Below are 22,537 nucleotides of genomic sequence, written 5' to 3'. Positions count from 1 at the left end.
GACGCCGTAATAATTGAATGTAACTAAATTGATAGCTTTGGAGAATATAATTGTACTGTTTCAATATTTTTTTCAATTTTGCAAATATGTAACCCCTTTTTGAAATGTAAAATGTGTGTTTAACTAAGTAATCATATAATTACTAAGTAAGTAAACGATTATATTGATATGTGATGTGGTGGTCATGTTTTGTATGGATATCATTTATTGTTTGATTTTGTTCTCTCGGACTTACATTCCACGCGTCATACAATAAGATATATAGATTATTGTAGGAAACAGAAAACATCCCACACAATGATTTTTATTAGAAAATAAAAGGAAGTGCATCAATAAAACTCGTCTCAACGTAGTGTAAAAACAGACAACAACAAATCAAAAGTAAATCACTGATTGGGAAAAATGGCACAAGGCATATATACGCAAGCATAGAGATACCCACAAAACTAATACCTTAGAAGGAATGATATAAAAGTACACGAACATAAAGAAAGTCAATGAATGGAAAAATAAGCCACAAAGAAAATATATACTAGATAATTATACAGCACATATATTGGACGGCATAACATAAAGAAATTATAAAATGTAATTTGAATTGTAAATTGTATTTTAAATGTCATTCGATGAAAGTAATTAGGAAACAAATAAAATAAAGATAATATAGACAATAAAAAGCACACAGCAGTAAGGTACATGTATGAATATATTGAAAGCTAAGCTAGATAATAACATGTAAAACACACAGCTTTGTAACAACAACGCGTTGCGACTAACAAGTAAAATATTACATTGTGAATATTGTCCTGTAAACGCTCGAAATCCCTGTTGGATAAGCACATGTTATGGTAAAGAATAGCTCTGATATCTTCGGTGAAATCAGCGTAGACGACGGAGCCACAATATCATATGTATGTCCAGTGTAATAGCTGATGTCAAGAATATCGGTGAATCCTTCTTTCGATCCCACAACGAGGCTATACAGAACTGGAATTTCAGGAAGTGTATCGAATGCCTGTTCCCAGTCGATGTGAATAAGATGCTTGTTTCGAGATGTAAGCATTGGACTTCCTGAAATATATAAATGATTGTTTGCAAGATATCATAGATGTTCAGCCTAACAAGTTCTACAGTAATTTAAGAAGACTTACTAAGCCCACATTGTTTTCCTATGATAAGCTTGGCATAACCTATGACTATTATTCCTAAATTCTTGTGTAAGCCTACTTTAAATGTTTAGCTACAATGAAACAATATTAATCCATGGACATAGTTAAACTTGCAATCATGTTAAAAGTTTAATGCAACAACCATAAAAAAGATCGAGCAGTATAATTGTTCTAAAGAAGTTAATCGAAGTGAACTGCCATAACGTAGACAATTTGGAATAATATTAATTAAATATGCAATGCAAATGCAATGCAGTCGTTAAAAAGGTTTCTACTTCAAGTTTGAAACGATTGATATTTATAAACCGCTGTGTACAGCAGTCAGTCTAATAAAATCCTAGCATATGACTATGTTGTTTTCGGTCAACGCTTGTTGCAGATGACTTTCTTAGCCAATGTTTTGAGTAGTACGAATTCTGTGATAAAATAATGTTTCTTTCGATGTTATCGTTTTATGCACTTTTTTATTAATCAATAATTAACTATAGTCTGAATCAAAGTTTTTCTTAAATTATTTGATAAACTTGACATAATTATTAGAAGTTGTTGTAGGGTATCATATAGTCTCACCTGACAAGGCTGGAGGTTGGCTGATGGTGAATAACGAGGCATTAACGGCCTCACTTCTATAATGTCCAGTGTTTGTAGCCCTGACGCTTACGTTCAGTGTTTCCGTATTGTGTAATGTTAGTCCGCGAGTAGTTGCCACTGTCTTCAAGTGAACATTTGTCCAGTCTACAATGGTTGCATTTCTTTCGTCCGATATACAATATTCGTAAAAATCAATACCGGATATATCTTCGAATCCTGACCAACTGATTTGTACCATAGATGTGTTTGATTGTAATTTAGTCGGGCCTACAGTAAGCGGTATTGAGCTGATCAGACCTTCGTTTGCTGGCAGAATGTTAACTGTTGCTTGGTTTGAGGTAATAAAGTCCATGGATACCGTATTAGAAGCTATAGATGTTGTCGTTGCGAGCTCAACATAATTGACACAGTTGATATTGACGTAGACCTTATCGCCGTGGTTAAGCTGCAGGAGGTTCGACTCACACGATGACAGAGTATCTGCAAACCACTGGTCTTGTACATTGTTTTTGTTTGGAAACATTCCTGCAACATAATCGAATGTTGAGTATGAGTTACACACATCGTGTTGTATCAGTCAAACTTGTAATATCTTAGTGATTTCCTTGTAGAAGTATAAACTGACCATTATTTCCTCGAGCAAACTTCAAATTACTTTGTATATCAACTAATAGGTTGCAGTAAGACTTACCAATACAACAAGTACAATGTTTAATATCGCTCTCATCGTCTACCACATTCCAGGTTGCATTAACCTGCACTCTCAAAGCGATTTCACCCGACTCATTTACATAGACTACCGTTGCTAAAGCCTCCACATCGGTGATAATCGGAGAAGTGTGGTCAATAATAATCGGTTCTGTTAACTGGAAAACAGATGCCAGGCCTGCATGATTCTCAGCTATAACCGTCGTATATAATTTCATCGCATGAACAAGATGGCCTTTAATAATCCCACTCATTATATCAACATGAATGGGACTTAATGGCTGAATTTGAAAGCCCCCAGGTGTAGTTCCAGCACCAATTTGTACCTGGAATGATATCATAAAAAGGCATGAAAGTCATTACCATTAGTTTTGTATTCGAAAAAAAGCACTAATATACATCATATGCATGGACAGCCCTACTAGTCACAGTAGGTATAATAACATGCAATTTAGTAATAAATAATCAAATACCTAAATAAAACGTTCAAAACAATCCTGTTTTACCGATATTATAATTTGAAGGAGTGTTATTATAATCATGTTAAACGTATCCAAGCAAATGAACTTTAAGTTTAAAAAATGCTATTTCTATTTCATACCATTTTCAGATCACTTTCTTTATCCTGAATCATAGCTGTAACACCTACAGAATCATGTCTGATTTGCCGAACATGAAGAGCTTTTGTTTTGTTTTCAATAATTGACGAACATTTTTGTAAAACAATTGTTCCTAAGATGTTGTTGATATTATTATGATTGTCAACACTCAAAGTAATGTTATGGGCTACTCTTTGATTGGACACAAACGTGTATGAAAATTCAGTAACTTGTTGATGATTCAGAACAGTGTGGATTCTAGTAATAAAACGATTGATTTGGAGAATAACTGAATCTACAAAAGCATTTTCAATAGACCCTTCAATTCTGTATACGGCATCTTTGTCTAATTGTGCAAAAATTGTCTTCGTCCAATTATCCTTCGAATCGTCCAAGAATTCAATGACACCCGTGTCTTCAAATTGGTCACAGCTGTAGCCTTTAGGTGGAGAAGGATCGATGATGACCCCCGGTGATGCAATAAAATCACTTTCATGTCCTGCGGCATCAATTGCCTTGACAACGCCGTAGTAAACGCTGCCAGGAGTCAAGTCTAAATCCTTGAATGTAACGGTCGTCTTGAGGTATACTTGTGTGAAATTCGTACTAGAATAAGGTGGCTCCTGCTTTTCCACAACAGCAGCATAGTAACTTTGTATTCCTGAACAATGGTCCTGAAACCCATGCCACGAAAGTCCCAGAGAGGTAACAGACGATTGGTATGCAACGTTCTTATGCGTAATTGTATTAAAAACAACGCCATCTGACGGTGGGGTCGTATCGACAATGAATCCGTCCGACGATACCGAAGTGTGAAGCCATGCAGTATTCACGGCAGTGACAGTAAAATAGTATCTAACAGCATGCTCCAAAGTCAGATTAACAATAGAAATTTTTGTTTTCAAGCCCATATGCTGTGATGCAAATACGTCATCGACTGAAACAATGCAACCTTGCAATAACAATCTCATAATCAAAAGCTTGTTCCTAGCTAAGTCTACTATGAGCTTATGAAACAAGTTTAATTTTAATCACGATAACTAAGGGTTTAAATCTAAAACATATCAACATGTTTATATATGTATGTACCGTTCGGTGAAGTTCCTAAAGCAACCAAGTAATGTTGTATATCGCTCTGTTGCTCACTAAAGACCCCGGACCAACACGCCGAAATCTCATCAGTCCAGTCGATGAAGTCAAGATCTGTTGCACAATTTTGCATCCCTTCGATGATATATCGTCCTCTAAGCACACTTGGTGGCGTTTGATCAACCTTAATAGATTTAGACGTAAAGATTGCAAATTCACTTGGTCCGTACCAAGTTTTTACGTAAATGTCGTAAAGCTCGCCATGAATAAGCGATCTATTAATAGGCAGGCAGTGAACAAATTCTTGTCGCAAACCTATATCAACCCAAGGGAACTCTTTTTGTAAATCGAAAATCCCCTCTCCATGCGGCTGATTATGAATTCCTATGCTCCACTCAAATCTATGAATGCCTGTAACGTTTCTTGAATGTTCGACCTGCGTCCAGTGACCGGCGAGACAAGCAGATGAGGCAGTTAAAGTCAAAGGCTTGAACTGAAGGCCTCCAAACACTGCAAACCGTGTCAAGTCGATATCAGTCGTGTTAAATGCATCAATCTCAACGCAAGTCATATTTGTTTCAGCTTCAATACATGGTTTTCCAACTACCGCGCATGTGCAGTCCTTGTTGCAAAAATGAACGTCACAAGAGTGTTTCTCTAGTTCGAGTATTCCCCGCTGATTTTCAATAACGGGAGAATTCTCACTGGACAATGCAAACAGGGATACACGTGCAACCGAGCTGTTTAAACCTACACTGTTTGCAGTCCAGACTGAAACAATTATAAGATCATCAGGTTTTAACGCTTCAGTAAGTGTGAAGTTTCCATGTTGTTCCTCTGATGTGTTATCATGGTTCTGGATGAGAACACCACCGGAGAGTTCCTGTTTGCTGAAATATCTTGAAACAGTAACATAATATCTTTCTATACCAGATTCCTGATCGTAGAAACCATACCAAGTCAAGGAGACATTAGAGTGAAGTCCATTGGTATCTCTATAATTTTCCCAAAGCATTTGTGGTTTCAGACCACCCTGGTGTGGGGGAGTCGAGTCGATAAGAATATCATTTGTTCTCTCTGTTGAACATAGCCCTGCTGCGTTACAACTGGTAATAACAACAAAATATATGTCCCCATTATGCAGCCAGTTCTTTCCATCTAAGTTAATGGTGTAGTGTTTTTCCGATCCGAGATGTACTTTTTCAACGGGTGTGTGTCCTTCATGATGGGTAAAGAGAGATAACTCGTGATTAAATATCGGGCTTTCGTCGTCTAAAAACTCCCAAAACACTTCGATAATTGACTTTTCCCATTGAGCGGTTTTGTCTTTTACTGTGTTATAATCAAGCATAATTGAAGGTTTTATGTTGTTGTACGGAGCTGTAACGTCAACGAGAATCGCATCAGATGCACTGGAAACGTTCATTCCGACTCCATTGAAGGCCCACACAGTTGCAAAAATAGGCGTTTTAATGGGCAAAGATATATTCGACTTAATCATATAAGAGTGAAGCAGGGCATTGAAAGAAGGAACAATATCACACATGTTTTTCTGACGTCCTAAACACACTTCAAAATGATCGATATCAGACTGAGGGTCTTCAAATCCAGCCCATTGTAATTTCAGTGACGTGCTGTGAATATCAATCAAACATAATTAAGAAAAAATTCTTAAAGTATTCGAAAAAATGTTTAAAATGTCAATACGGGTAAAATTGCATGGATACGGCTTATTTAAACCTTGTTAAACATTTTGATTTTATACTGACTTTAATGGTAAATATCTGCTGTGATGGATACCAGACCCGGCTTGAACACGACCCATAATTGGTGGGGAATTGTCCAGTATTATTCCATCTGAAGATCTTTGTGTACAAAGGCCAGCTTTATTACAGCTTTCTACTGTTGTATAATATTTCTCTCCCGGAATAAATGGACCATTCCATAAAACATCTAAAAACCAAATGCATACAAACATATCGATAACATGCATACTCATCAAAATACATAAAACTGCTAAAATACACATACAACTATGACGATACGTTTAAATATACCTTGTTTCAACCCAACGTTTGTTAACTCTTGAACGTCTGTAGCGTAATGGTCTGTTCCAAGTCCTACATTGAAATAGTCTATGTCGCTTTCAATGTCTGAGAAATCCTTCCAGTTTGCATGGATCGTGTATATGTCTGATTGATAGTCAAGATCTACCTGAAATACAAAACGCTCCATATTAGGTATAAGTCATTGTGTGTATACTTATACACGCAGGCTATAATAATGCTACTGTTTGAAAGCATACATGCGTTCCAGCCGTATTCAATTGCATTCCTTTTATGTCATACTGACATTCTTCACAATACATAGATATGTATATATTTCGATAAAACATGCATTGATGCAGATTAGGACACGTCTTATCGAATAAAACCACATTATCTAAAGCAATAATTGGTTGTAATAAAATATCGCAAACAATTAACCTTGCTTTCCCAGTTTCCATCCAAAACGTGTCCTCCTATAGGTGGTGTTCTATCTAAGATAAATTGTTTTGACACGATTGCACTCGGAATATCTGCCCTGTTGATTGCCTGTAAAAAATCAGTAACCATAGTAATATTGTCACATGAATACATTGTCTTACCCGGTATTTCATTTACAAGTTTAATTAAATCGATTCTTTTACATTTCTTTGCTTTCCAAGAGCTTACCTGCACCAAAATGAAGTATTGATGGCCTTCTAGAATATTTGAATCATGAAGATCTATGTTCACAGTATCTGAATAATACTTTGTCATTGATAAGGTATCCACCATTGTATTGCTTGATCCGATTCCGACATTGAAATAACTAATTCCACTGTGATCATCATGAAAACCAACAAGTCGTATGCTAATTGTGTCACTGCTATAGTATGCAAGTTTTTGTTCAATGTGAATTTTTCCCTCTGTTGGAGGTGATGTGTCAGTAACCAACGCCGTGGAAACAACCTCTGACGAAAGTCCAAAATAGTCAGAACCTGCAATAAAGCTAGCAATGAGTATTTTGATATTTACTCTTAACGTCAACGTTCTGCTTTTGAATTTCAATAATACAAGCTCGAAAGGTTTGTATGTGCTCTGTTTGTTTCATTAGTTCCTTCTTGCTACGGTCAGTCCACCTGCTCAATACAAAGAAGTAATAACTTGCTTGCATAAAAGAATATTGGGCTGTTTAATCAATGATCGAAAAACAATCTATCGTTTTCGTTACACTATTAAATAGAATGAAATTTGAGTATTTTATATTACCGTGTACAGTAAAATAAACAGAAGTCCCATCAGCGATGCCAGCTAGAGATAACATGACAGCCGTTTCTCGTCCTTTGTTACGAAACGAAATAATATCGTCTCGGTTTGGACTGTAGCCTGTACAAAACAATTAAAGGGTTATTAGTTATATATAATATCCATCAATTAGGACACATGGACCAATAAACAATTTATCGTAATATCAATAAATCTTTCTTCAATTATATCAAGTAGCTTACGTAAATGAACATGTAACGTTGCTGACACATTGTATATTTTAGCGTTTTAACTAAAAATGGTTTTGCAAACTTATTATTTAAATGCACTCTAACGATACTGTGCGTACCAACACCGATAGAGTAATGTTGCATGTCATCTGGATATCCAAGAAGTGAAGCGCCTTCTTCTTTATAAAAAGTGTCCCATGTGATAACAGCATGTTCAATGTCAGTTATATACCCATTTACGTTTTGAATATCAATTTTCCCAGGAATGGGGGCAGTGTTGTCTAAAATAAATCCGTCACTGCAAGACTTTATTTCGTCAAGTGATTCGGTATACCTCTCTCTTTCAACAACTGTCGTGTTCGAGGAAACACACAAATAGAATGTTGCGTGAAGGAACACATCGGTTTCTTCGAAAATAGCAAACCCATCCGATGTGACCATTTCTTTTAAACATGATACATCTGTGTCGCAATCATAGGGTACATGTCGTGAGGTCATCAAATACCATGAAACATTACGTTCATTCGCGTGCATAACTGCTGCGGCTGGCCTTAAATTACTAGTTCCGAAGTCAAGTTCGTTGTCATGTAGGAAAGTATACATGTCTCCAACATTCGAACTGTGAATTATCTGATAAAGAGAGAGGAAATAATTATAATAAACATAAAAAAATATTGATTTATCTGTAATTTGTTTGAACGATGCTACATTATAACAGGCTTATTAGACATTCAGAAATTAATGACTTTACCGATTGAATTTGCGTCCAAGATTCCGATCTGGTATCAAAGTCGTAAACAGCATTTGCGTCGTAAGTTCCAAAGTCTAACATTGCTAGCTTTTTGCAGCTTCTTATTAATTGTCCGCTGACGGAGTATGCTTTTATACAAGCATATGAAGAAATATGTCCATGGACGGGCAGTACAACACAGTCTTCAACCTAAGATTGAAAAACGATAAATATAAGCAAGTGTTTACAAGTTGACGATAAAGTCATGTTAATGTAGGTTGTGCTCCAAACGTGTGACTATTCATACTAGCGTTTAAGAATATACAACGACAGTTTCCTAACTGTTTATGAATATAACCAAACCATATTTTACCGTTATACCGAGAGAGTCATCAGGAATAGATTTCCAAGAGAGAAGTGTTTTTTGACCCTCTACGTCCTGAGCTAATGTCCATTGATAAAATACTATATCAATATCCTTGTCCTCAATGGACCATTGCAATTTGACACGGATACACATGTCTCCAATCAATAAAGATGCTTCGGTTATCTGCAAAACTGGATTAAGTCGTTCAATAGAGAATTCACTCGATTGTACCGGTTTCATGCATTCCAGTTTTGAACAAATCCGTACTTCAGCAACATACTTCTGGTTAGTAAGAAAGTAATATTCTTCTAAAATAGAATAGTTGTTATCGATAGGCGGTTGGTAAGGTACAACAAATGTCCTGTTACGTCCTGCGATTGAATTCCTTTCACTGACGCCAACACTAAATGCTAGTTCAACGTTTTTATAAAGAGAAGCAAGTTTTGAATCGACAAACTTCCAGGTAACGACAAGTCGCTCAGTCTGAAGCAGAACGTTCTGAACTGGGCATAATATAAGCTGCAACCCGAAAACGTCACGCACAAAAGCTGAATGTACAACTTTTATTACCAATGCCGGTCTGTTCACAAACGGTCTAATGAAAGTGTCATTGCCCTCTGTTGAGACAATTCCATCGTCTGAACTTACAATGACTTTGTATGGAGTGTTGATAATGTAACGTTGGCCAACGTGCAGTGATTCTTTAATTGTCATACGCGCAGAGTTGTTTGCTGAGGTAACATCGTATGTATTACCTACTTGATTCAGGCAGTCATACCCAATATTTACGGACAGTGAATGTGTTGTTTCGATTTCGTCTAAAACCATTATGCCATCAGAAAAAGAAACCGAGACTCCTCCGGTGCCGGATGTCCTTAACAAGAAAACATATTTAATATTTGGTCGGATAAAGGTGGAGTTTATGCAATACGTGTTGATATTGCTTATATATTGAAACTTCACTACGTCATCAGTAGTATTTGATAATCCTACTCCTAGTTCCAATGCTAAATTCTCATGGTGTAAGGAACTTTTCCAACTCGCACAAAGCACTTCCTTCGTAAAATGAACGTCAACGTCCATAATACTGTTATTCACTGCGGGATCTATATCAAATATAACAGTTTGTCCGGGAGGATATCTTGATGGGAGCTGAAAGGGTTGACTTGCGACGGATAGATAATGTCCGGCATTGTTGTACACATGCATGTTAATGTAAAACTCAAGGTAATTGTCCGTATCTTGTAACTGTAATCGGCGTAAGGGATATCGAAAACACCCACCAGAGTACGAAGGGCACGGGGCAGATGAGTCTAGACGCCATTCCAGAAACAGTGTTGCAGCAATACCGTTATGTGCTGTTAAGTAGAAATATAGCTACAATTTATATCAAACACAAATGCAGCCAAATACGATGCTGAATTGCACACATCAATGATCAATACAAAAGTAAGTTAAAAAGTTTACCTACCGATCTGGAAATATATTTGATCGATTTGTGCAGTCTGCTCTTCGTCATAGAATGTGCTGCTATCCCATCCAAATACAATGTGCTCAGATTCAACGATAACTTGAGGAAGGGTTCTATTCAAAGGCGGTGTTTGATCAATGAGTACAGGGCCTATTGTTGATATTCTCTCTAAACCAGCTTTATTGATTACTTTCACGAAAATGAAGAATAATTCGTCAGACCCTATTCCCTCATGTTTTCGTCTGAAATAGTTTTTTTTGTGTGTGGACTGATACGCTACAATGGACGGACTCTCTATTTCAGTAGGATTAAATCCTAATCCAACAAAGAAATCTTGAATTTGACTTCCGTCTTCCTCAATATCCCAAGTGATAAAGATGTTATCATTGGGAAGATAGATGATTGTATCGTTTGTGTACAAGGGCAAGTGCTCGCAAAGAAAGGAAGAAATATCTTCATCCTTCTCTTTTATTTCATCTATCTGAAAGATTTCGGTAACTTTGTGTGACTCAAGATCAGCAGCACAAATACTTCGGCAAACGGACGTATTATGAAGCTTTGCTCTTTGCATGTTTGTCTGCATTAAATATACTTCTCCATGCAAACATATTAGGCTTTCTGATAATTGGCCATGCTGTAAAGTCATATTTCTAAATTCTGACGGTGAAAGATCACGCGTAATGCCATCTGAACACACAGGCTTCGAAGGTTCCATGGCATTATTAAGTGCAATAACGGTCAGAAATCGCTTTCCGGTAAAGGTCGTTGGGATTCGGACCGATTCCTCGGAGAAAGGACGCTCCATAAGAATCGATATACTTGGTACTTCTGTAAAGTTGTATAGGTCTTTTGAACTTAGACATCGGTCGGACAAACCGACCCTGTACAGCTTGATGCCGCTTTCGTGGTCTATAAAACCATGCCAGTGCACGAGAATGGAATCATCACTTGTGTAGTCAATGTCAGGGGAATCTTCTGGACCTGATAAAGAAATAAAATTGTATTGCCATAGTAAAAATATAAAGACATATTTTGCATGATTTGATTTAATTTTTGAAAAATACAAACACACCGTGTTTATTATATCAAGTGTGTTATTTACTAACCTTCGAAAACAACACCTTCTGAAGGTGGCGAATCATCAACAAGCACGTCAATATGTTCCGTTGTTGAAAGCCCAGCCATGTTTGTTACTTTTATGGTAAAATAATAGTTTCTATTGTGATTGCCAATGTGCATATCCTTAACATTTAGTTTGTTGAGTGGTATTGTGTAGTTGAAGAATGCACATTCACCAATATCCGGGCAGTAGCACTGTGTGGTTGTGCATGAATCCTTAAATAAGAGAAATAGTGAGTTTATAATCTTCTTTGTTATACGCAAATAAAGAAACAAACGACTAGGTAGATAACTGATTACTAATAGAAACATATACATACATTAATCATCCTAACAGCAAGGTGCTCACTCAGGAGCTCGCTCTTTGTGTCGTTTATTCCAAACGTCCACTGTATTTTAGATAAGCCACTTTCTGGATCAAGTGCATCAAAGGTCATTTTCATTTTTGAAAGATCCGTGCTATTATGTACATACAGCATTTCGTATCCATCTTTCTCAAGCCAAAAGTTGCTGAGGTGTGGCGCAGAGCCATCAATAAAAACAGTTCGGTTATCGCTTAGGGTATTTCCAGCTATATCAGTTGCCTTTACGTTCAGTGTGTATGTTTCTCCATCTTTAACATTCAAATCCTTGCAAAATGATTGATTCTTGAATGAAGGGACGGGTTTTTCTACAGAGAATGTACCGTGATTCAGGCTCCACGATATATGGTATGCAATAATACCATACACATTCGATGTTCCAGATACAGGTATCTCCCCAGTTGTTTGCTCATATGAGCCGGTAATGAGACCGTGAGGGTCGGGCTCAATAGGATTCAAAAGTTCATTGTGTATGTAGAAATCGTTGTAAAAGTAATCTTGCCAGCTTAAGCAGACATCATTGTGATGGGTTTGCCATGTGTAATCGGTAGAAGGTGAAGCTGATGTAAATCTGAAAGGCTTTTCATTCCAGATTTGAATAGACGAAGTGTTATCGTATAGAACAAAACGGCGACACTGTCGAACATTGTCTGCAACATCCTTAACCTCCAGTGTTAAACAATAGAGCTTGGGTGTGTCTGAGGTTAGATGTAAATCCATGTTTGTGACTGTGTGGTTTACCTTTGAACTTTCAATTATTGATGTGTACTCTACCTTTAATGTCCCTTTCGATGGCAAAACCTCATTTACCTGAATTTCGTAGCTCTCAATGGATGAAGCTGTGCGCGAGCCACCCTCTGGAGGAACGGGATCCACCCAACCGCCAAACTCAACGTGATGGAAATTTGATTGCGTTATCCGTTTGCCTAGTTGAAGAGGATCGCAGCTACATGACGATAGTTTTGAACAGTGTTCGGGTGGTTGGCTGTCATATCGATAGCAGATTGTTCGTTGTTCTACAGTTTTGTGGTAAGGCTTAGCGCTAAAAATAGTTTGGGTTGTCTTATCTTTGGCTTTCAAGTAACCACCACCTTTTGCTTCGTATTCCAAACACAACCTATAAATACATATATAGCAATGGTATATTTTGGTAGTTTTGACATTTAAAAAATGTTTTAATGTTAATAAAACTAATATTCAACAATAATTGACTTACGCCTGGCCATTTCCGAGAATGTATGTAGTCGTAAGATTATGTGAATCCTGATGCGTGTTCTTAACAGACTGGCTTGAATTTACATCTGTTAATCGCCTGTTTGTTGATAACGTTGTGATTGAACCTGTCATAAATACAGTCACATTTTAAAAACAAAGTATGTTGTTCAATATATCAACACAATATCCAAGATATATTTGTTCTTCATGTTCAATTTTTGAACTGATATACAGAAATCCAGTGTGCGGAGCAAACAAACCTCTTTAATTGACCACGCTGTTTGTACATGTATCATACTTTGAACGTGTTAACACTTAAATTGTCTAAGCAAAATAGTATGATTAGCATACATTTCATATATACACGGCAATGTACTTTATATTTTGAGGTGATTTTACAAACGATAATAATCGGGAAAATAATTATGTATGTACTTTACTAGGTACATACCTGATATGGATTGGCGTTGTATATATACTGTTGAGTCTGTTATTCCAAAGTTTTGTTCAGAAATAAATAAAGGACGCGAAAAGCTGGAAATGTCAATTGTGTATTCAGCAAGCAAATCAAACTGCATTGTCGTCGGCTGATAATTCCCATACATATCTTGTAAATACTGACACGCGGATAAATTGCTTGATGACATTGCTCTTTTCTTTTCACCATTTGGTCCAATAACCACAGTATTACATGTTAAGATTGATGGTTTTATAGTCGGTTGACACGAAGTTTCCCCGGTTTTTGAAATCTTGCTAAACCCTGGGGCGCAAGAGCAATCATTGGCATGATTGTATGGAAAGCAGCTGCCAGGCCAACAGTAATGGTTGTTCCATGAACACATATCTAAAAAAAATGTTATTAACTATAATACTGATACACATATGTCAGACTCAATGTTTAACTCAAGCCATTGAATATTTTTAGATTATCAAAAATAAGGTTCTAAGATAAAAGTAGTTCGTTTTAAAATAGCACAGTGTAGTTGTAAGAGAATGCGCTTAGCTCAGAATTTGTTTAAAACGCATATGATTACCATTGGCAAAGCATACAATTATTAAAGCAATGGAGAAAAAACATCCATTTTGTATTATTTGAAGCACTTGTAATACTCTCGAAACACTGCATACCTGTTGTTATTTGTTAAATGGGGACAATAAAGATTTACATTTGATTGTTGCACAGCAAAAACGTATTAATTGTAATAAGTTATTACACTTAAAGTGACACTCTTATTCAAATTCATTACATACACATGTATAACAAACATCAATTTTGACTAATAAACCTTTCACTACTTACTACATAATGCATTTATGGAAACTATTAATTACTGATAATAAGAGTGTAGCCGTGTATTTAATAACAGAAACCGCAAAATATTAAATGATTGGTGAATGCTTAAATATTTACTGTGATCTACTATGGTCTCGTAAGGTAGAAATACCGTGTTTTCAGCTCATTTCTTTCAAATGAAACTCGGTATCCTTTATATGAACCATTGTTTTCGACATTTATTTATCCTGTTTGTAATATTTAAACAATATTATTAATTATGATAAATCTTATTTGGGAGTAAGGGTGCATCTTTAACTTTTTACATTTCAACGGTCAATGACAAACAAAATATACGATTTATTTACCGATATTAGCCTTTATAAATGGAGTGTTCAACTAAAAACTACGTGGCCACAAATGACCGAGTTAAAATTACCTATAATTTAATCTGTACAAAAAACATATGTTTTTGTTTAGTTTTGATGATTTAAGTCGAAGGAGTGAAACATAATAATGCATTAAAATAACTCGTTTCTTTTGAGCATTTATCAATTGCAAAATTATATTGTACAAAACGATGTTTAAATTTACATTTTACTGATCGTTCCAAGGCGGTACCTAACAATCCTTGATAAACATCCCTAGTTTTATATATTATATTGTGTGTTGTTTATGGGGTTTTGTGCCGTTGTTCCATGTCTCTGGTTTGTAATTGTTTTTGAGTTCTATGTCATTAGCGTTTACCATGTGCCATTAAATGGAGTTTATGTTTAAACCTTCAACATATGGACTTGTTTTTTTGTAGTTTTTCACATAGATATTAAAGTAAAAAAGGTCAAATACTATTTGTTTATAGAGGAATGAATAATCAGAGGAACCATTCTTTCTTTGTTTATTATGAATCCAATTGTGTAACAACGTGTACTTCTTTAAATATCAGGGTGATCATTTCTTAATTGACGTTCACTGAACTCTTTACCCAATCGGTTGAATGATTAAAGACAGTTTAAATGTATTGAGCAAATAAGACCATGAAATGCGGAAGATATCATGTAACGAACAACGATTCATCGAAATAAACGCATAAAACGGATATTTGAGTAACCATTGATCTATTTATAATATAATAAACGTAAAGATTTGGAACGATACAATCAAAGTTTGGTTTCATAGCATTCAATAATAACACGAAAATAAGGCAGAAAACAAAATAGACGTCATTATGCTTGAGCTTTAACTCCAATTTGTGTTTGCAAATCCTAGATTTCGCAAACTCAAGTACCCTTTAAATACGGTGTAATCGAATACTGACCTATAATTTAGTTAGAAGGGCTCATTAAGGTGTGATTTTGGTGTTTTTTGTTTGCGAAATGTTTTTGGAAGTTTGTCTAATTGACCCACCAACTTCGGGCCCCAGCGGGGTTTTTGCAGAAAAACACGGGGTTTTTCACACTCCCGCGGGATTTTTCTCCCGTTTTTCAAGAGCTGGGGAAAAATCCCGCGGGGTTTCAATAATACACGATTCAAATTATTTTAGCTCAAAACAACATCTTATATCAAAAGAAACATTATGCTTCGACACCGGAAGTGAAATAACGCGAAACAAAAAAAAAACCGCTTTTTAGTACGGGGTTTTTCTCCTGCGGGATAAAATTCCTACATTTTAGCAAAAAAAGAAATCAATTCAAGCTTTATGTTTTTGAGATTTTATACATTACTTTAATGTAAATACTAATTTGAATGACTATTCTAGAGTCATTTCTTTCATTTAAAAAATCTATTAATTTAATGCATATTTTACGGGAGAAAAACCCAGCAAAAATCAGGAATGCTATTTAACGAAAAAAAACACCGACAAAAGCCATTTCAATTTCCAGCGGTAGGATGTTGTTAAGGAAGTGAAGTTGTTTTACATATTTATATTGAGTCAATAATATTAAGTTAACCTGTGTTTTTAATATAAAAAAAATCAGATTTTAATAATTAGTTGTTTGTAACCGTCGGCATCGTCGATATACAGCCGTTATAGCCATCAGTGATCTTCCAGTTTATTTATTGTCTACATGATCACTTTCATTTAAGACTTTAAAATTTCATTTAAGAACTACCAAGTGATATATAATTTCGTTTAAATAATGGATAACATACCCCAAACCCCACTCCCCTTCACTGCCACTTAACATTTTAAAGCTGCACTCTCACAGTTTTGCCGTTTTAACAGATTTTTTATTTTTTGTCTTCGAATTACCCATTATTGGTATCTTGAAACCAGTGGTTAAAGACTGCTGTCAAAATATATGATAGCAGATTTTTAAATTTCAGTCAGAAAACTTATCTTTTATCTCTATAAACCGTTTCTTACGGTTCAAGAAAAATGCCTGAAACATAAAATTTTAACTTATAAAGAAAAAATCTGTGACTATTTTTTTGTCAGCAGTCTTATATGAATGGTTTGAATGCACTTTCAGGTTCCATGACAAAAATTAAAGAAGTTGTCAAAACGTTCAATGTGTGAGAGTGCAGCTTTAATAATTATCTATAATTATTTTATTGTCTAGGAAAAATACCATTAATGACTACATTTTTTTTTTTGCTTAACAAAAATCTTCCCCCCATAGACACACACACAAGTGACACAACCCATTTAATACTAATGTAATACTTTTGTAATCTATACCCTGTGTCCACAATGTTTTATACTGAATGTTAAAGGGTTAGTAAAACAGTATGGATAACCCCTGCGAAATGTGACCATGGTTCACCATGTTCATCCATGGTCAACCATGGTCAATCATTGGTTCTACATAGTCAAACCAGGTTCTACTAGGTAACCATGGTCTTGAACCATGATTGACCATGGTTGACCAAGACCACAATATATAAACCATGGTCCACAATGATCAACCATGGTCTAACCAGGTTCTACTAGGTAACCATGGTCTTGAACAATGATGACCAAGATCACAATAAATAAACCAAGTTTAGTCAGCCATGATAGACCATGGTCTAATATAAGACAGTTATAAACCATGGTCTATTTTAAGTGAACATGGTCAAGGTAACAGACCAATTGTTTGGCAGTTGACCATGATGGGCTTAAATGTAACCTTGTATACATTATAATTAAAACTTGTATTGCCAATTAAATACAGGATAAAATATAACTTAAACATTTCCAATTTTATTACACTTACCTGCTTTTTTATCAGATCGTCCAAGATAGAGATAATCACAATGGGAGCTGGTATTGATCTCACTATTAGACAGTGTTATAAAAAATAACACTTCAACTAATAGAATTGAAGACCAGTGAGGGTACAGTATTAAATTAATCCAGGAAAAACATGCTGATGGTCTAATTGAATTCGTGGCTGTCCGAATTTGATGGTTGACGCAATATATAGAGATATCCTGAATTGCCCTATTTGCTAAAATACTTTAATTTACAAAACATCGTTGCCAGCACTGGTTAATTAGTTGTCAAACAGGTTTAAGGTATATTGTTTACAGGTTCACTAAACTTAAAACGACTCTACAATCATTGAAAATGACACAATCCGATGTCCGGTGTTGATGTTTTTTTCTCACCCACTTCCGGTATCGCTTACGGATCGCTTACGTCTTTATTAATTATAAATAAAATTAAAATAAAATTGAAAGGATAACGATCTCTATGAATGTGAAAATATTGCAATTAATTTGACAACTTGTTATCGATTGCCTCACATATATAACAAAATAGTCTTATTCTTTTACGGTTACGCGTTTTAGAGAACGCTCTTCACTGGCGGAGGTAATTTCGAACTTCAGCCGTGTTCGACAACGCGCCAAATAAATTAAGTGTTATTTCTTCGATTTTAGGTAAGTTAAAACAAAGTAATTGGTGTTATTAAATAACTTTCACAACTATCTTTTACACTAATATTATTGTTTAAAACGACATTATAACATTTAAAAGTTGTGAGCAAATAAGTTCTTTGTTATATGTTTTCGCGACAAATGTACAAAATACGTTTGTGTGGAAACACAGTTTAGCGAGTGTTTTTGAGTAGCATACAGCTAATTCTTCATTGTTATATATTTTTTAACAACTATTATATATGTTTCTTAAGGTAATTGTTAATGAAACTTCTGTTGAGCTAGTTTTTATCTAGAAGTAGGAACAGTTGTCAGTCATCTTTCATAGTTTATGATAGTTATTATTTTCAATATTTTTACCATAACATCACATTTTTCATGATCTCAAATCACTTATCCTGTGTTGCCAATTAATAAATTTGTCTATTCAGAAACTCGATGCTAAGTTAACGAGCCATGTTTGTCTTTTATTTTCACATTTTTGTTAACCTGTTCAGCCAAATAAACTGAAGTGTTGTTTCATCTATTTTAGCCAGCCTGTAGCCTATAGGAGCTTGCAAAAACAAATCGTCCGTCCACACAAGAATCAATTAGATTTCTGTGAAGGAGATCTCATTAAACAGAGAATGAGAAAAACATTCTAAGCCATAAATTGCCAAATCCCTCAGTAAGTTGATGTTTTTTTAAAGCACATTGAAAGATTCTCATCCTGATTTAAAAACAAATATGGCATATGTGTGGAACTTATTTGCTATGCACATAGGTGACACCCTATGAATGTACTGTCCATGACAAAATCAAATTCAATAAAATTAAACATGATTATTGTGTATAGTTTGGTTATTTTTGCAGTTACCATTATTCATCAAATAAAACATTTTGGAGTGGGTGGTGACAGACAGGAATGAGAATCTTTAAAAAAAATCAGACTCAATAAAAATGAGCTTTTTGGTTCAAAAAAATATAGTAAGCGGTCATTAATTAATATACCTGTGACATTGAAATTCGCACTGATTTAATAACCAACTCACCTTAAGTTATTGGCATTTTTTTGCAGTAAAAAACAATATTAGAAATATTTTTCAGGTTGGAAGATGGATGTCAAAGTCTCAGTCATAAGCCTCAACAGTTAAGAAAATGTCATGGTCGAATCATCTTTGTCATCAAATGTAAACGGAAACGGACTGCAGTCTTCAGAGACTAATTGTGAATGTCAAGGACTGAATAAAGCAATATACTGGGACCTTACTTATTGTGTAAGACAACCGCCATTTGAGAAAGAAAATGAGGACATAGGAGGAACATATTACCGCACTGCAGTATAGAATCAACCCTGTGTTACAACTTCCATGTGAGTTGCTGTCGGCATCAACATTGATACAGATGCCATTTTGGAAACTGTTAAAAAAGTTATGCCATCTTAATTAAAGAAGAAGTGAAAAACAGTTCCTGTATAGGGTAGGTTAACCTAAACTAGATGCTTAAAAAGTTTGTCATGTTGCAGTGATAAATAAATTTGAAACTTACAAAAGAACCCTAAAGAAGAAGAATCATCTTTAATGATTACATCACCCGGCAAGGAGTATACATAAAAAGTGAAAACTGTTATACATGGACTCTGGACTTGCTGACAAAACCATAAATATGTCATATTTTGTAATGATTGGTATTGTTTCATTTTAAATTTTTAAACCATTATAAAACATTTAGTGAAGTGGTGTTATAGATTTATGTGTGTTCAATTGCATAACTTATTTTTTTTTTAATATCTTTCAAATGTTTTTGTTTTGTAATGTTTTGTTCTGTAAATCTGTTGTTTTAACTGACCTCGAAGTAAATAAGTTGTAACATGGATATTGTTTTTAATTAATGTCACAGATCTTGCCCAACGCAAACATATAGAGCTATAAAAAATGTGTTGTGACTTGTGCTAAGCACTCAATATTAAAAGGGAAATATTTTAGAACTTTAAGAATTATGTTTTGACTCAATTATTTTCCTGACTGAATATTTTTCCATATAAATCAACAAATGTTAATGAATTTCCTACTATATCTGCTCTTAATTTTGGAATGATTTTGTATTTTTAGCTACTTTATTCCAGGGGTAAACCATGGATATATTTTGGTGGTATTCCTCGCAAAGTTTACGGCTGGTATTCCAGTGGTATTGTGGAGTACCAGCCTTAAACCTTAAGTGGAAGACCACCAAAATTCACCGCTGATATACCACTGAAATTCCAGTGGTATACTGCCAAACTTTTTACTGGGGACCTCACCTGAACAATGTCTGAATATTTCTCTGAATACTGTCTGAGAAACTTGTCTGAACAACCCTCTGAATATTGTCTTACCAGTCTGAATTATGTCTGGATTGTTCCATTTTCAGCCATTTTTCAGCAGCTCAGCCAATACTCAGAAATAAAAGTCTGAATAAAAGTCTGAAATTTAACTGAGCAGTGTTGTCGGACATAATTCAGAAACATATAACAACGCTGATTTTTTCTAAATTAGTGTTACAGACTTGATTCAGCTTTTGCAATTTCAGGTTATCTGCACACATTCAGCAATGATTCAGATGGTATTCAGAGACAAATTTTCAGCAAAATTCAGCTAAATTCAGATGATATTGACAGACCATACTTTTTCATGAGGGAAGTTTAAGAAACTAACAGCACAAAAACTGCATTGTTGAAAATGCAGTTGAATTAGATGTAATTGTCTTATGGCTTATAGAAATATTTATCAGTCTAATACCTTAAACCCTAAATTATGCCTACTTTATTACACTACGTGCTAGTTGGTTTGGTAACCTGACAACATACATAGAATCTTTAACTGAAATAAAAAAGAGTTTATCCATTATTAGATTAACAGGTATGGTTTTTACATTATCTGTTTGTGATTATTGATTTGTTTAGCTTGCCTGAGCACAAAGTGCTGAAGGTGAGCTTTTGTGATCACTCTATGTCCGTCATCCGTGCATCACCAAGTAATATATGTCAGTCATGGTTTTCTGACCATGTTTCAACCTTGGTTGACCATTCTTTTCTGACCACGATTCAACCTAGGATGGCAATGGTTTATAGACCATGGTTCAACTGTGGTTGACCATGGTTAATATACCATGGTTCAACTTGGGTTGACCATGGTCTGTCAAAACCATGGTTGTAGACTGTGGTCCATTTGTTATTTTGTTAAACCATGTCATAACCATGGTTTAACCATGGTTAAATAACCATGGATGAACATGGTGAACCATGGTCACATTTCGCAGGGGAAGGGTGTTCAATATGGGTATTAAACCCATAATAGACAATGCACTAGCATTGTCGCCTACTCAGCCCCGATGGCTGACCCCGGTGGCTGATTCCCACCCAGACATACATTAAAGGGACTTGGACACCAGATGATCCAAAAACAAGATATTCAATATTACCTCAAAACAAGCCTAGCCGAATCAATACCAATTATTATGAGACTGATATTACATCATTTAATGTGTTTAAAAGATTTCATCACTGTCTCTCTGAGACAAGTAATCTTTAAAAAATAGCACATAATGATTTTCCCGTTTATTAGTATTATCATATCTACTTTAAGCATGTAAAGGTCACATAAACATATATACAGATAAATACATGATTGCTATTTCTAAATTTACTTCGATTTACATGGTAGACAAAGTGATTTAATTTCGACTTATATGATTACATAAGTAAGATTCAGTGCACTGTACACTGTTGAAACATAACAGTTTGATGATAAATTTTGACAATTTTCACTTTTTCTTCCAATGTAGAATCTTGAGTCCGGTCCCTCTATTATCAGATTCTGTGAAATAATTGCTTTCAAACAATTGGAAGAGCTGCATGGTGTACTGAATACAGTAGTTTAATGAATTCCATCCACTAGCTGAATAAAGGATGAACACACATTTTAAAACCACATATCAGAAGTTTTTGGAGAGCATTACAATGTATGTCAGCAAATTTAAATGCAAAACAGCGTTGGAAAATAAACAAGATTATTTATTTTTTTACATGTTTTATCAATGATACATGGCGATCATCAACTTATTATAAAAATCAGAATTAAAAACAACATTTAACCATTTATTAAAGCTGCACTCTCACAAATTGAACGTTTGACAATTCTTTTATTTTTTGTCTTGGAGCCATAGTTTTCGAAATTCCATAGAAAACAATTAAATAAGACTGCTGAAAAATTAGATTGTAGATCTTTATATTTCAGTTCAAAAATTGATGTCTTATGCAATAAAACATTAATTTCAAACATAAATATGAAAGTCCACAATTTGATATTTTGGCAGCAATCTTTTATCACTGGTTTACAGATATTTACGCAAAAATGTGCTCTTTCCAAGACAAAAAATATAAGAGTTGTAAAAATTGTATATCTGTGAGTGTACAGCTTTAACTGTCCATTTAAAATTGGCCAGTA

General features: G+C 35.0%; 1 protein-coding gene across 1 annotated transcript in view; it reads right to left on the bottom strand.

Moving 5' to 3' along the window:
• Positions 1-291: 291 nt before the first annotated feature.
• The window catches only part of LOC128224149 (uncharacterized), a 70,472-nt gene continuing 48,226 nt past the window's right edge, over positions 292-22,537 (bottom strand). Inside the window, exons 2-19 of the mRNA XM_052933857.1 lie at positions 13,392-13,784; positions 12,942-13,065; positions 11,684-12,842; positions 11,351-11,579; positions 10,245-11,225; positions 8,780-10,131; positions 8,428-8,616; positions 7,796-8,306; positions 7,450-7,566; positions 6,871-7,178; positions 6,643-6,750; positions 6,214-6,370; positions 5,926-6,109; positions 4,157-5,790; positions 3,070-4,004; positions 2,452-2,794; positions 1,740-2,285; positions 292-1,071 (exon numbers count right to left, since the gene is read on the bottom strand). Of these exons, the coding sequence (XP_052789817.1) occupies positions 788-1,071; positions 1,740-2,285; positions 2,452-2,794; positions 3,070-4,004; positions 4,157-5,790; positions 5,926-6,109; positions 6,214-6,370; positions 6,643-6,750; positions 6,871-7,178; positions 7,450-7,566; positions 7,796-8,306; positions 8,428-8,616; positions 8,780-10,131; positions 10,245-11,225; positions 11,351-11,579; positions 11,684-12,842; positions 12,942-13,065; positions 13,392-13,784 (9,554 nt within the window). The 3' untranslated portion in view covers positions 292-787. The remainder of the gene's footprint in view (positions 1,072-1,739; positions 2,286-2,451; positions 2,795-3,069; positions 4,005-4,156; positions 5,791-5,925; positions 6,110-6,213; positions 6,371-6,642; positions 6,751-6,870; positions 7,179-7,449; positions 7,567-7,795; positions 8,307-8,427; positions 8,617-8,779; positions 10,132-10,244; positions 11,226-11,350; positions 11,580-11,683; positions 12,843-12,941; positions 13,066-13,391; positions 13,785-22,537) is intronic.

This window comes from Mya arenaria, chromosome 17, assembly GCF_026914265.1.
Source record: "Mya arenaria isolate MELC-2E11 chromosome 17, ASM2691426v1".
In the NCBI taxonomy this organism is placed as follows: Eukaryota; Metazoa; Mollusca; class Bivalvia; order Myida; family Myidae; genus Mya; species Mya arenaria.
This window is presented reverse-complemented; position numbering and strand designations above follow the sequence as displayed.